The sequence below is a fragment of the Xiphophorus hellerii genome, chromosome 5 (assembly GCF_003331165.1).
Source record: "Xiphophorus hellerii strain 12219 chromosome 5, Xiphophorus_hellerii-4.1, whole genome shotgun sequence".
Lineage (NCBI taxonomy): Eukaryota > Metazoa > Chordata > Actinopteri > Cyprinodontiformes > Poeciliidae > Xiphophorus > Xiphophorus hellerii.
In genome coordinates this window covers 13754449-13770648 of record NC_045676.1, presented here as the reverse complement: position 1 = coordinate 13770648, position 16200 = coordinate 13754449, and the positions used below count along the sequence as shown (strand labels likewise).

The window sequence follows — 16200 nt, the reverse complement described above, 5'->3', positions numbered from 1 at the left end:
CCTTTCAAACACACACTCATGCATTCTGGGGCTCAGCTGGAGCCTCTTTTAATAAAGCCAGTCGCCCAGCGAAGGCACAGAAGCAGAGGTGAGAGGTTAAATCTTGGGGAAGTCCAAAAACAAACCTATTTTGGGAGAAGAGAAGAGGGGTGTTGATGAAAAGGAAAAGGTTAAAGGAGAGGAAGCTGAAGAAGAAAAGAGGAAGACAGCAGTGGGTTGAACATTTAACAAGATAAAACAGAATCAGGTGTCTTGGAGATAGAAAATCCTCCCTTAAGTCCATGAGAAGTCAATTTCCTAGTTGGGGTGAAACCTGGTATTTGCTCTCCAACTGTGGTGGTCTCAGTGATGAAAGGGCCTTCTGCAGCTCCTCAGGAAGTGAATACACTGCCACTCTGAAGATTGGCTTTATGCATGAGAACCTGTGTTGGCATGTGGATGTGCTGTTTCTCTGATTTCAGACATCATAGGAACAACAGAAATCTGTGTTTGTGAAGAGAACATTGTCTTATGGTTTATGATTTGCCATTAAGAGGAGGGAGACAAATCAAGTCCATAAGGCCTGAGGGACATCTTCTGCATGAACACATTTGTTATTTATTGCATCACATGTTGACAGTGTCAGTAAATATTGATATATTCATATACAGTACAGACCAAAAGTTTGGACACATCTTTTAATTCAATGAGTTTCCTTTATTTTCATGACTATTGACATTGTAGATTCACACTGAAGGCATCAAAACTATGAATAACACATGTGGAAATATGCACTAAACAAAAATGTGTAAAACAACTGAAAATACCCCTTATATTCTAGTTTCTTCAAAGTAGCAACCTTTAGCTGTGATTACTGCTTTGCACACACTCTGCATTTTCTTGATGAGCTTCAAGAGGTAGTCACCTGAAATGGTTTTCACTTCATAGGTGTGTCCTGTCAGGTTAATAAGTGGGATTTCTTGCCTTATAAATAGTCATGAAAATAAAGAAAACCCATTGAATTAGAAAGGTGTGTCCAAACTTTTGGTCTGTACTGTATATTTATATATACTTGGAAAAAACGAAGATTTAAAAAACATAACAGTCTCTCTACTCTTTTAGATTATTTAACAAAAGATTCAAACCAGTTAAAATTGCCTGAAATGATTCTAAGTCCTAGTAAATTAGCTATTACCTATAGTAAATTTAATTATATTCACATTTTAAACAACAGAAGAGTGGCTTGAATTACTGCTCAGACTTTTCATTTAGGAACGCCAACATTGTGATTCAGCTTGTCAGAGGTTAATTGTATTTATCATTCCTACATTGCTACATTCAACAGCAGCGAACTGTGTGTTTTAAAGAGAAGTGTGCTTGTAAACAAAGTTCCTGTGGCCTCGTATTGTAAGACTTTAATGCAACCATAACTCCTGCTAGACTGAAACCTGTTTTTGCTAATATATCAGAGAGGCAGCTGAATGGACAAGTTGTATACATGTAGTGTCATGTGTGGTGAGCTTGTGGTTTGTATTTGTTTAGTTTTGGGTTGATGGCTGTAAAGGGAGTATGACTATTTTTCATTCATGAATCTAAGAGTGGAAAGAACTGTGTTGAGTGAACTGTGACATTTATTCAAAAGAAATTAATGTTGTGGAGCAGACTAGTCAAAGCCTGGACTTCAATAAAAATGATGTGCCATTACTTTAATGGTCAAAAATCCTCCAGTGTGGCTGAATTAAGACAATTATTCAAACAGGAAAGGGCCAAAAAAAAAAAAAACACCCCAAGATGACTCATTACCAGTTAATGCTTGATGGCACCACCAGTTATTATTAGGGAGCTAATTATGTTTTTACATAAGGCCAGATTCATTTGGAAGGATTTTTTTACCTTGATGAAAAGAACACATGGTTGAAAACTGTTTATTAATTTACTTAACTTACATTTGTCTGGCAAGAAAATCGGTTTGATGATTCAGAACATTTAGGAATGACAAAAAGGAGAAAAAAAAGTCAAGGAGGAAAATACTTTAGCTTTTAAAATATGAGATTCCAATATAAAGATTTATATTGAGATTCTGTAAGTTTAACCAAAGGTAATAGCTGTGCTGATCTACTCCCTTTTTACAAAACTCTTTGAAAGCACCTCTGGGTTTAGTCTGCATGTTAAGAATCTTTTTATGATTGCTTTAATTTTGTGTGTAAACAATCTCTACTCCACAACATTTAGAAGGGGTTTCCCTACATGTTTTTAATGTAGGGAAACCCTACATTAAAAAACTTTTAATAGCCTTGAGAGTTCCAGTTTACAATAACTGATATGAGAGGAACAGAAAATGCTGTACTGAAATGCACAAATTTTAAAATCTTCACACTGATTCATTTAATGCATATGGTTCAGAATTCAGGTGAAGCATTCATATTTAGCTTTCTCTGAGTTCACTTCCTTTTAGTCCTCAGTTGCACTAAGACTGTAAGAGTGCCTCAAAAGTTTTCAGAGATTTTTTTTTTTACATTTCATTTTTGTTCCAGATGTCTCCACTCTAAGTCGAACCTTCTGCAGTCTTAGAGCCTATGAAAGTATTCAGTTTTCTCTAAAAGGTGGAGGCAAAGAAGAAGGTGACCACTACTTATGAAGAATTTTTTATTCTAATATCTTCTTGCCTTTATTCTTCACACAAAATTGCCACTTCTAATAAAGTTTGTAGCAGCAGGTGGAGAGCGGAGGAGGCAGGGGGACGATACCTGCAGTGCTGATTAACTGGCCGCAAAGTTTGGAATCTGAGGAATGTGAATGGGCATTAGCTGGTAGCCGATTACCATTGTTGGAGGTCACAGACGAGGTCAAGAGCCGGAAGGTCAATGGTGAGAGGTCAGGTAGTCTGTCAGGAGATGACTGAATAATATCAGAGACAGATAATCAAGATCTCTCCTTCAACATGTTTAAATGTAATCTTAGCAGAACTTGATTTGTTTTGTACTTTGAAGTGACATTCTGTAATACGTTGCTGTTCTCTGAATCTCAGCCCCATAATCCTGTTGTCCCTCAGCGATAAATAACATCTCTAGTGTGGCTGCTTGAACACGGTTCTGGCAGTACCATGCTACGTTTATCCCCAAAATGAACAACGATGGTAGAGAGTGTTTATGGGAAAATGGATGAGGCTGCACATTTTCTGAAAGGAAACCTGTTAGAGGCTGAAAAAGACTCAAGAACGAGTCCAAGGTTGATCTTCCAGCTGGACAGCAACCCCAAACATAAGCTGCTACAATGGCTCAGTCAAAGTCCAGACCTCAGTCCAAATGAGATTTTGTAGCAGCTCTTAAAATTTGGTTTTGAAACACTTACTGAATTTAATCAAACTGATACTGAGCTATTTTGTATATAAGATCTAGAACACATTTCTAAAATGATCCAGGCCACTGAATGCAGTGCGGTTGTTTTAGTCTTAAAGGCACCTGTTTCTGGGTGTAAATGTATGTTCTGAGTCATGCAGGCTGCAACTTAGTTAAAGTGGCTGAAAATTAAATCTGTGTAAACCCTAACGCTCCTGGTCACACACGCTCACATTCATCACTTGCTCCTTAAAAGCAGGGGAGGGAAACGGTGGTGAAGATTAGTGATCAGAGAAGAAGCAGGAACCTGTGAGGGCTACAGAGGTCAGCAGTGCCCCCTACAGGCTGACTTTAAAGCCTCCTCTACCTGCCTCTCACTGTTAAAAGTGCACAGTTGAGTAGCAGCTGGCTGTAGAGACATGGACACTGTGAGATAAACAGAGACAGATGATTGTAGTTTGTGGAGTGAGGGGTCTCTGCGGAACGACCTCAATTTTGCCAATGATCTGTCTGGCTCTGAAGTTCCCCTGCTGCATTTTGGTGATTACATCAAGTGCTTGTGCTTCAAAGCAAGTGGCTCTGTGACAGCTTGACTTAGCTCCCTGCCAAATCATTTCACCTCCCCCCTGTTCCTCTCCTCTCTTTGTCTTTGTCCAGTGACCTGAGCGAAAACCAGATCCAGGGAATTCCAAGAAAAGCATTCAGAGGAGCTGTGGAAATCAAGAACCTGTAAGTGTTACTCCACCAACACCATGCTGCCTGTGCATGCATCTGTGCACATCTGCACCTTCCTGCTCACCATGTCTGCTAATGTGCACAGCTCTCGCTCGACCGTGCATCAATATTTCATTGTGTTAAATGTCATATGCCTCCTGCTTGCCGTATTGACTGGCACCTGCTGCGTGTCAGCAGCTGTGTTGGTGTGTGTGTGTGTGTGTGTGCCTGTGTTGCCTCGCTGGCATTTTGCTGTTTTCTGTCTTTGTTTTGCATTCACTCATAGTCATGATCATTATTTTTTTCACTCATTGCACAGCAGTACTTCTATAAATATTGATTCATGCACCAATTCACTACTTCCTGGGTTTTTTTAATCACCCGATCAGATTATTATTTTTTAAATGCCGTGCAATTATTGTAAAAGGACAGAGAATTATGTATGTGCCTCAGAATACCGGTGACAGCACATGATTTACAGTCCCTGTGTCTTAATTAAATTGTTTCAGTAAAGCTTGTGAGCGAAGAGAGAGAGAGAGAGGGAGGCAGAAAGTCAGCTACCTACAAACTAAATGTCATATTAAAAAGAGCAGGAAACATGAATGGGGGCAAAGACAACGACATTAGAACCAGCAAGAGCTCAGAAAGAAGAAGACGAGAGAAAAAGTCTATTTTTGTTTCTACTTGTAGACATCACAGTTGCTAAAAAATCTCTACCTGTTCAGCTCTTTTCTGGACTTTTTGTCTTATCTCTCTCTGTGTATTTGCAGACAGTTGGACTACAACCACATTAGCTGCATTGAAGATGGAGCCTTCAGAGCGTTACGTGACCTGGAAGTGCTGTGAGTACCTGCTTGTTGAGTCAGCTTACTTTTTTACTATTTGTTTCAGTTTCTATTTATTTCTTGCAGAAAACAGCAGAGGTTTTATTGATGAATAAGCAGCAAAGACACAGAGACACGGAACAACTAATGTTCTCGTTGACCTTTTAAACACTGCAGAGCCTCTGCAGCCACTGGACAGAAACAATGTCCTATTGTTTCAGATGTGGCATTAATGCACCGTCACATTTAAAGAAGTTAGACTTTTCTTGTGAATGTCAAGACCAAGATTGCAATATTTAGAAGAACCAGATTTGCTTTGTCAAATATTTTCTATTTCTTCTGTTACAATAATTACAAGATAATGACTGTCTGCTGTGCATCAACAATCTTTTTCCTGTATTTTTTCTCTTACTCTTAATTGTCCACTTCTGGAGTTTTATTATCTGTGACACAGAGGGTGAAATTGAGTGAAAAAGCAGTCTTTGTTTAAAGAAAAACTTTGGCAGACATCCAGAAAGCCTGGAGAGCTACAGGGTCAAGACCATTTTGAATGACTGCATTAAATTCCAGTTGTTTGAAAGCAGCAGATGAAGAAATAAGACCTGAGTTAATACATAGTGTCCACTTATCTATGTTTGACTTTATTACTTAATTTTTGCAAATTAAATTCATAAAGTACAATTATTGTTTTGCAGAGGTGAAAGTGATATAGGCTCTGAAGAGTTCCTGAACTGCCTCCTAAACAACGGGCTTGAAAAAAAATTTATATGAAAATGTGTTTTGTTGTGAGGATTTTGCCATTTCACTGCATTCTAGATTGCATGTGCATGAGTATGTTGTGTTTTCTCCTCTTCTCTTTAGCACTCTGAACAATAACAACATCAGCCGGCTGTCTGTGGCCAGTTTCAACCACATGCCGAAGCTCAGGACTTTGTAAGTACCCAGCTTACGATTTGAAGGAACAGATTCCTCTCATCTGTGCACATTTATATTTTTTTATATTTTTTTGTACCCCATCACACCTTTTATTTCTCCTCTCTCCATCCTCCTGTGATCATCTGTCCCCTCCCCTTCTCTTCGCTACTCTCCTCTCTTCCTCACCTCTTCCCAGCCGCCTTCACTCCAACAACTTGCAGTGCGACTGTCATGTAGCCTGGTTGTCCGAGTGGCTACGACAGCGCCCCCGCCTGGGCTTGTACACACAGTGCATGGCCCCTCCTCACTTGCGGGGGCACAACGTGGCTGAGGTGCAAAAGAAGGAGTTTGTGTGCACAGGTAGGTTGACCTTACCGTTTTGGTGTCCGCCTCTTTGACTTCTTCCTTGTTTTGCTCTTTTACACTGGAAAACCTTTTGGTTCTTGTTTGCTTCGTTTTACTCTTTTTTTTCTTCTTCTTTTTTTTTGCTCATGCTTGTCAAGATGCAGAAGAAGGTAAGTCTTCCTCCTGCTTGGCATGGCTTTGCTTGAAAGCTGTGATTAAAAATGACATCACAAAAAGACAAGGTCACATTTTGTTTCGCTTACTTTTTGGGACTTGCGGCAATTTTTCCTCTCTGTACTCCTTATTCGTCTGCATCTTTTTCCCTTTTGGGACTTACATGAAACATAATAACCTTCTATCCACGGATAATGGTGCCTCCTTGTCTCTGTGTAGGTCATCAGTCGTCGTCATCTTCCTCCTGCAGTGTGTTACAGTGCCCAGAGTCCTGCACCTGCAGTAACAACATTGTGGACTGCAGAGGAAAGGGTCTGACAGAAATACCCACCAACCTGCCTGAAACCATTACTGAGATGTAAGACATGCAGATAAAAGTGCACACACATCTGCTGCACTCCACACACACTGCACTCATTCAGACACACTAGGTGCAGTGATATTTCTCCTGCTCTTTCATTGTTCGTCCCTCAATATTCCTTCTTTTAGTTCTACCACCTTTTTGTTTCGCTGCCGCTGTTTGTCTTTGTGGGGGGAATAAAAGCACACATCTGTGAAATGAGAAAGCCTGGTCATGCAGTGCATTCCTGCTTAAGGAAACAGCAAGAGGGAAGAAAGAAGCAGGAAAAAGATTAATCTGAACTCCCAGACAAGCTATATTACTACCTTGTCTTAGAATAAGAGAGGGTCAATATCTTAACTGAGTAGCAAAAAGAAATTTTGTTTTAAAGTTCACTCTTGCAATTGTCTGGGTAGGTTGAAGTAATTAAAGTAGTTCTAACTGTCATAGAGTGAAATCAGATATTTAAAGCTGTACTAATGAACAAAATCATTAAGATCTGCAAATTCAGAGAAAGAGAGTTTAACTGATATTAAGTAATTATTCTCCACAGAAATCTATGTTGCCTTCAGGGGAGAGATTCACAGTCAAATGCCCTGTTGTTTTTTTTTTTAGTTTCATTCTGTTCCGTCCTTTCGTTCACACTTTGGCTTGTTTAGAACCGACTGATGGACAGTCCGACTGGCACTTGATAAAACACAGACCAGATAGTCAAATGTGTGTGTCCGCTTGTGTGTTTGGATGCCCGTCTCACTGCGAATATGTTAAAGAGGGCAAAAGATCAGAGACATGTGACAGACCGCGACTCTGCAGTCATCAAAGCGCCTTATCTGGAAAAGTTCCCCTCAAGCAGAGCCCCTGGGAGTGAGCAGCAGCCTGCAATATGGCATAGATAAGTGTGTGATAGGGGAATGTTAATGTCTCTTCTCAATGGTCTGTGTGTGTTTGGTTCCAGACGACTGGAGCAGAACGCCATCAAGGTGATCCCAGCTGGGGCCTTTTCTCCTTATAAGAAGCTACGCAGAATGTGAGTAGATTAAAGGAGCCGCTTATGCTGCACCTCGTCCAGCATAAACAAAAACTTTATGTCGCTGCCACATCCTTGATCTTTTCTCATTCTATGCTTCTACTGATTATGATTTTAATTTTCTTGTTTATGTTTTTATTTATTCATCTTTTTTTTTTGCAGAGATTTAAGCAACAACCAGATCTCAGAATTGGCTTCAGACGCCTTCCAGGGTCTGCGATCCCTTAACTCTTTGTAAGTACTCTAAAGCTCTGAGTAAAAAACTGTATCAAAAGTTAAGTCTGAAAGGCATGTTTGCATGACATTGGTCACCATAAAATAAGGAAGAAAAATTGCATTTGAACAAAAAAGATAACAAATATATGAAATCCAAAAGAATATATGCTCTTATTTCTCAGTTATTTTCATAAAATAGATAAAATCAGGGTGTTTAAAGAGTCTCAGTTACATACATTACTTTTAATAGTTGTTCTAGTTTTTCAGGGTTTTTTTTCAATATTATATTGTTGGTGTAAGGAAGTATTCCATACAACTTTAAAAATTATGTAGCTTTATGTTATTAAAGCTGAAGTTTAACCAGTAATACTTTTATAACAAATTTATGTCAGATCATGATTTCTTGGTTAATGTCAAGTTGTCATAACGAAGACATTTTGAATAATTTCAACTTTGTATTAAAAGTGTCATGATTTACCTAATGACACTTTATGACAACAGTCATAAATATTCATGGAGACTTACTCATGTTCATGACAGGTGTTATGTCATGTTCATGACAGGTGTTATGTCATGTTCATGACAGGTGTTATGTCATGTTTATGACAGGTGTTATGTCATGTTTATGACAGGTGTTATGTCATGCTTATGACGGTGTCATAACAGTCTTATTCACAACCCGTCAAATAAAGTGTTACCAGTTACATTAAAGTGAAAACTGACCAAAGTCAATAATTTATAAGAGTTTAACACCTGAATTAAAGCTCCTACTGACTCATCACATTCACCAGAGACAGACTGGGACACACCTATTCATACTGACATAATACATATTAAAGCTCTGAGCATTTGTTGTGCATTAGTAGGTGGGTGGAGAGGATGTGAATGATTCATAAATTGTGTCTGTGTGTGTGTGGGCGTGTGTGAGGGTGTGTGAACAGAAAGTACACACTAATGTGTCTGTGAGACATTACTGAAGCAGGCCTCTCAGGAAAATCCACTTAGCTCAATGAAACATGGCTCACCTGTAGCACGTGTGTTCAGACTGCCAACCAACACCGCCTACCTCAGCGTACAGATGTCTGGTAGCTTGTGGGTTATTGTTGTAGCAGAGGCAGCCCTGACTTGTTGGAGTTTCCACTGTCGTGGTTTTAAGCTAATCTGATTTAATACCTTTCACTGTACCTGAAGCCAAACTGGAAGTTATGATTATTCACACAGTCGTACACAGGAAGCGAGATGATAACATGTGATTCTCTTGAGTTGGAAGTGTTAGCACAGATTCAGTGTTTTCTCACACTGCTTTATTGATTTTACTAATTTATTGCTGTTAAAGCTCCAGAGTTTTGTTTAAACTGCGAATCTGTTTGCAGGTGTTTGTAGATTGATATCTTTATGTAAAAGTATTAATTCAACATTAGATAGATATAGTACAGACCAAAAGTTTGGACACAACTGTGTGTCCAGACTTTTGGTCTGTACTCAATACAGACCAAAAGTTTGGACACACTTTCTGATAGATAGATAGATAGATAGATAGATAGATAGATAGATAGATAGATAGATAGATAGATAGATAGATAGATAGATAGATAGATAGATAGATAGATAGATAGATAGATAGATAGATAGATAGATAGATAGATAGAATGATTCTGAATTGCTTGCTCAGGATGTATTCATTAATCATTTAATCATGAGGAAAATAAAACCCTGCTTTGGCTTTCTCTAGCATTTACTCTTAAGGATATTATAATCTAAAATAAATGGTGTGTTTGTTTTCTGCAGGGTCCTCTATGGGAACAAAATCACTGAGATTTCCAAGGGACTCTTCGAAGGACTGTTCTCACTGCAGCTATTGTGAGTACTCGCACAAACGCACACACACCCACGCACTGTTTGGTTGATCTTTATGGCCACATCTGCATCTCATTGATATTCAGCTAAAAAGTGCTTACCTCAAGCATTACCTGAGAAGAGACATCTTGACTAAAAGCCGTCATTAGTGATCCGCAGGATCTGAAAGATTTGAGCTGGAACGATAACGAGATTCTTTCCTACTTTTTTTTTCTCCATCATTTTGTCCCTTCTTTGTTTCAGGTTGCTAAATGCTAACAAGATAGCATGTCTGCGGGTTGACGCATTTCAGGACCTTCACAACCTCAATCTGCTCTCTCTGTATGACAACAAGCTCCAGACCATTGCAAAGGGGACATTCTCCTCACTAAGAGCAATACAAACACTGTATGTACTTTCACAAGGCACATACATCCAGTGTTATGAAAGCATATTTGTCCCCATAAAGATTTCTTTGTTGTTAATTTTGTGACACTTAAAGGTTTCAGATCATATTTTCTTTTATGTCAAAGAAGAAAAACCTGAGTTAATTCATCGTGTAGTTTTCTAAATGAGGAACAGTAAACGAAGCTTTCCAAACTAATCTTTGATAGATTCACTGTCCATGGTGCTGAAGTAGCAGACAGTTTATGGTTGTAGTTTTTGTCACTCTCTTGTATCTGTCACTTTGGCCTGTGTCATTTACTTATCTATGTAAGCCACACATGCTCAGTTTGGTTGTAAAAGTTTGAAATATAACGGCAAACTGCATGTTGTTGGGATAAAAACTTTTAAAACTCATCAGCCACTTTAGTTAAACAAAACCTCTTCTGGGATAACACTAAGCAGAAACTTACATAAAAAAATTAAAGTATAAACTGATTTTACCTTTTTGTATTGCAAAAACAAAATGAAAGATGTAAATGTATTTTGTCTGAGTTAGGGCTATGTGGAGCTCACTTCACTTGTCACTTGATCTTGTATTCTTCCTCCTTTCATTCCTTCTGTTCTACCCTTTTTCAACAAGTCCCTTCTTCCTTCTTTGTGTCCTGATTCAATTCCTTTATTGCGTCCTTTTTTATCTTCTTTCACACCTTTTTTGTTGTTTTCTACTTACATTCATTCTTCATGTCCTACCTTCCAGTCTACAGTGAGCCCACTGTTCACATATCTGCAATAAATTCATAGTGAATGTTTGTATTTTATGCTTTAAAAGGCTGTGAAAGACTCAAAGGTTGAGGCTGAATATGTCAAAATTTTAAGATTTGTGCTATTTCTGAATGTCTCGTTCTCTCAGTAACACCTGTCTTTTGCGGTTAGTTGTACAATAATTAGTTGTAGCTACTTCACACCACCTCCACCTGAAAGTACCAGAAGTCTTACTTTAACTTCCTTTTGTGCTTGTTGCTCTTTGCTCAGTAAATCATTAAAGAAAATGTGGACTGCATGCATATATATGTTTGTACATTGCTTCAACATCTTATTTCTGTATTTCTGTATGTTTTGTGTTTCCATGTCTGTCTGTGTGGTGAATCAGTCATTTAGCTCAAAACCCATTTATCTGTGACTGCCATCTGAAGTGGCTGGCTGACTACCTGCAGGACAATCCCATTGAGACGAGTGGCGCCCGCTGCACCAGCCCTCGGCGGCTCGCCAACAAGCGGATCGGCCAAATCAAGAGCAAGAAGTTCCGCTGCTCAGGTACAAATCACTGGCACAGCACAAGGCTAATTCTCATAAGAGCAAGTGACGTGTCCTGAGGCTATTTCTTTTTGACAAACCAGAGATGGACACCAAGACACCCACACATTAAAAAAAGAAGAAAAAAAAGAAAAGAAAACCAGCAGTCCTCCCCTCTGTTTTCATTCTGTGTATTCCTGCTGGTTTTTTCCCTCAGCCTCTCTCTACTAACCAGAAATTCCCTGACCTAAGCATTTCTGGGCTCTTCTCAGTACTTCTACATTCACAAAGAGACGACTATACAGCATGAGCTTTCTATTCTACTCTGACTTTTTACTCTTTTGCTGATTTTTATCTCCCGCTCTCTGTCTCTCCATTAGCTAGAGAGCAGTATTTCATCCCAGGTATTGTACATCGAGCATGTGTGCGTGCGGTTTGCACTTTTTTTCATGACACATTCACCCCGTGCAGTTTGCCTTGATTGACACCGTTTAAAGCCAGATCCTCTCTTTGACTTGTCATTATGAAGTTTACCTATAAAGCACCGTGTCTAACCACACACAGGATAGTCACACTCTGATACTTGCACCGGCTTTATGTTTGTAACCATAACCTCGACAGAGGGGCAATTAGTTAACTGTTTGATGGCCTTTTAAAGTTTACATTTCGAAGTTTCTTTATATTCTGAGCATATACAGTTCTTGTCAAACATATTTTCACCCCTAAACCTTTTCATATCTTGTCATATTACAACCACAAACTTGTGAAATGTAAAGTGCATGAAAAGGGTGGCATGCATTCTCAGTCATTTTGTAATACGATACCCCTAAATAAAGTCCAGTCAAACCAACTACCTTCAGACCCCCCTCTAATTAGTAAGCATAGTTAGTCCCTGTGTGCACAGCTGGGCAATTAAAACAACTGTGCATTGTTCTGGAGAGCATCATAAGTCCTATATACAGTTTGCCATGAGCCATTTAGGGGACACAGCAAAGATGTGGAAGAAGCTACTTTGGTCCCTAGAGCCCAAAATTAAATGTTTGGGGAAACAAAACACAAGATGGGTAATGTTCGATATATGATAAAGGAAGGCCTTTAGAGTCAAAAAAAGACTTGAGACGGTGGTGGAAGTTCCCCTTGTGCCCAGGACAGCAACCCTAAAAATAAAGGAAGAACTACAATATAAGGGATTTAAATCAGACCATGTTTCAGTACAGAAATGGCCAAGTCAAAATACAAAACTCATTCAACTCAACTATTTTGTAAATAATAATAAAATCTCTAGATGTGCAAAACTGTTAGCGATTTACCCCAAGGGACTTTAACTGCATACATGGTCAGGGTTCTGAAGACAAAAACACACCTCACTTTTCAGGGTCTCATGTGTGAAAGATTATATTTTCTTTCCACTTTTCAGTTACGTGTTATTTTATGTTTCTCTGTCGCAGAAAGTCCTGATAAAATACTTTGAAGGTTGTGTTTGTAACATGACAAAATGTTAAAAAAATAATAATAATAAGCTAACGGAGTGATCAATACTTTTAAAAAGGGCTGTAAACTTTCTCTCTTTTGTTTTTGTTTTTTGCAAGTCTAACGACAACCGATGTATTTGAGTGTGTCTGTGAGCATGTGTATGTTTCTCTCACTGCAGAACATCAAAAGGTCACGCAGTCACCATGCTCAGAGGGGTGTTGGGAAATATGCAAATTTGACTTGCATATGAGATCAGTAGCAAGGCTAAAGGCGGTCATTACCACAGCCGCACACTGAAGCATCAGGGTGTGTGTGGCTTAAGACAGTCGGGGGGTGTGTGTGTGTGTGTGTGCGCGCATATTTTTACTGCAGTCATTAACGCCAAAGCTCACCAGGAGGACAGAGGTTTCAAAGCGCAGATACCACATAGGGGGCAACACTGAATAATTTAACAACATGTGAGAGTGTAAAGTTGCATAAACATGCTCTGTTCTCTGGTGTAACCTTGATATTGCAGCTCAGATCAATGCATCTAATATCCCAGAGTTTAATTTGCAATATGTTCACGACTTACAGGTGCTCTGCACTCAGAGCGGTGGAAGTTTAATGTTGGCTCCTTCTTGAGGTTATGTGTACTTTCAATGTCACTTTCTCACAGGAAAAGGGCTTAAACCTGTTTGGCTTCAAGAAAATCAGGAGAGATGTGTGCAGCCTGCATGACTGTCACCACTCACAGCTCATTGCTTTAAATGAACTTCTGCCTGAGAGACAGAACCGGCACAAAACCCAGATGTTATTTTTCCCTCTACACCATTTTCCATCACTTCTCTTACTCCTCCGATATAACAAATGAGTCAAATCCCTTCTTCTTTTTCCTACTGCCTTTCTAACACACTCAGGAGTACACCATGTCAGCTGTAAGTAAGAAACGCACACAAAAATACACACGGCTCTCCAAATCCCTCACCTCTTCTCCCAGAGCTAACCTGCAACCTTTGACCTTTCTGTGACTCCTCCTGTCTGATTACCAGGGATAAAAATGAGATTATATTTCCATGTCTACATGTTGACACATTCATGTATTTTTCTTGTGTCTGTTTTTGTGAGACGGTATCAATGAGTGTGTGTTGTACCCAGAAGTCAGGGTTCTCTTGTACTGCTGCTGTAACTCTCCTCCCACTCTTTATTAGCTGCTTTGTTCCTGTTCCTATTGTTCTTGAAATGTAGACGCCTGTAGATGTTTTATTCTAACACCCTCTCTGCTTTTCTTTTAAGATCACTTTCCTTTGTTTTTAATAATCTCTCTTCCTCTGTTTTAGTTTTTCATTTGAAAATTTCTGCTACAAATTAATATATTAACTTAATTTTTCTCCCGTTATTTTTTTCTTTCTAGTGTATTTTATTATAAAGATTTCTACTCTTCTGTCTTTTTTGCTTCCTTTTCCTTTTTTTCTTATTTCCTACTTCTGTGCTATTGTCTTGTGTAGCTGTCCTTATTTTACTCTTTTCCATTTTCTTTAGTTTATCCCTCACTCTGCTGCCCTTTACTCTGGTTTCTCTCCCAAGTACAGTGCCTTGCAAAAGCATGAATAGTCAGCGAATGTAGTTTATCAAATAAAATACATGAATGTTTGTTGTGCAAACAAACTTTCATAAATTTTATTGGAATCCATTTAACAGTCCAAGAGAGAGAAGTGCATAAGTGTGAAGTGGCTAAACAAAAAAAGAGCAATGGCTTGCAGTTGTTGGTTTTGTTTTTACAGAAGAAACTTTGAAAAGTGGAGCATGAATATAAATCCAGACCTCTAAGGTCAAGACTTCATAGAACCACTTTACACAATCACAGCTCCAAGAAACTTCAGTCATTTTTTTCCATCAAAATAGATTAAGTTCAGTACAAACAGATGAAAAGCATCTGCAAACATAATTTTTTAGGTTTTGCTACCGATTTTTCTTTTTTTTGGATTTAGGTCTGGGCTTTGACTGAGCCTTGCTAATACATGGATGTTCATTAAACTAAATCTAGGAACCCAGCTCTCAAGGGTCAGTGTCCTGGTCATCAGTACTTCTAGAAGGCGAACCTTTGCCCCAGTCACAAAACTTTTGAAGCCTATAATTGTTTTTGTTTTGTTTTTTTATCCAGCATTGCTGTGTATTTAGCTCCATCCATCTCTTTACTAACTCTAAAAAAAATTCCCTGTCCCTGCTGAGAAAACTATTCCCAGAGCATAACGACGTCACTATGTGTCACCATAGTGTTCACGATAAAGCTAGTTCATCTCCAAGTCATTGGATTTTGCGTACAGGCCAAACAGTAAAAATTTGTTCGCATCAATTCGATGTTTGTGCTGTCTTGTATATGATGCAAACCGCTAGCAGGACTTCCAGTGGCTTTCTTTGGACAAAGTTCTTTCTTGTTGCCACTCTAAAGTCCAGATTTCTGCAGCGCTCCTCCAGAGTTTGTGTGCCCATCTTGGCTGCTTCTCTGATTAATGCTCTTCTCTCCTGCTCTGTCAGTTGATGTAGACGGCCATGTCTTGGTAGATTTGTGGTCTTTCCTTTCTCAGGTGATGGACTGAGCAGTGCTATGTGATATGCTCAAATCTTGGAAAAAATTTTTATCATCTTATTCTATGTAAAGCTTCATAGCTTTCTCCCTGACCTGTCTTCTTTGTTTCTTGGTCCTAATGATGCTGTTTGTTCTCTAACAAACCTTGGAGACCTTCAACAAACAGCTTCATTAACTGATGTTAAATCACACAGTGCAGACCAGATTTCCCCTCTGTTTACTCTTTTGGTTACTTTTGAATGTAGTTGGATTCACACCTTGGGAAAATTTAGAGAAATTAACCAATTAACCTAACAGTCATGTTTTTGGACTGTGGGAGGAAGCCGGAGTACCCAGAGAGAACCCACGCATGCACAGGGAGAACATGTAAACTCCATCCAGAAAAACCCAGAGCCGGGAATCAAACCCAGGACCTTCTTGCTGCAAGGCAACAGTGCTACCAACTGCGCCACTGTGCAGCCCTCTTTTTAGATTTCTTATTGTAAAAATCACAACAATGTGTAACAACAGGTATTTATACTTTTGCAAGGCCCTGTCCACTTTTTCAAGTCCTACCTCATTCATCTCTGTTCCTCCTCCCTGTATTTGAAAGTTTTGGGAATCCGTTTAGAAAATCCCCTTTTCTTTCCTGTCTGACCCTCTTTCCTGCTAATCTGCTCCTTCCACTGCCTCTGTCCCTCCGACCCCTGTGTTCCAGTGGAGGAGCAGTCAGTCGGCAGGTTGTTCCTTTGTGCTTGATCTAACCATGTGGCTGCCAGGTTCCTAAAGGG

The 16200-nt window shown here is 39.2% G+C and overlaps 1 protein-coding gene across 6 annotated transcripts in view; it reads left to right on the top strand.

The window, feature by feature from the left end:
• Positions 1-16200, top strand: part of slit2 (slit homolog 2 (Drosophila)) — a 105827-nt gene that overhangs the window by 66518 nt on the left and 23109 nt on the right. For 4 of the 6 annotated variants that reach the window (XM_032562931.1, XM_032562927.1, XM_032562929.1 and 1 more), the window contains exons 5-15: positions 3975-4046; positions 4802-4873; positions 5717-5788; positions 5967-6130; positions 6274-6285; positions 6509-6647; positions 7585-7656; positions 7819-7890; positions 9661-9732; positions 9973-10116; positions 11246-11409. In XM_032562931.1, the coding sequence (XP_032418822.1) occupies positions 3975-4046; positions 4802-4873; positions 5717-5788; positions 5967-6130; positions 6274-6285; positions 6509-6647; positions 7585-7656; positions 7819-7890; positions 9661-9732; positions 9973-10116; positions 11246-11409 (1055 nt within the window). The remainder of the gene's footprint in view (positions 1-3974; positions 4047-4801; positions 4874-5716; positions 5789-5966; positions 6131-6273; positions 6286-6508; positions 6648-7584; positions 7657-7818; positions 7891-9660; positions 9733-9972; positions 10117-11245; positions 11410-16200) is intronic. The other 2 variants (XM_032562928.1, XM_032562930.1) reach the window with 1 other exon arrangement.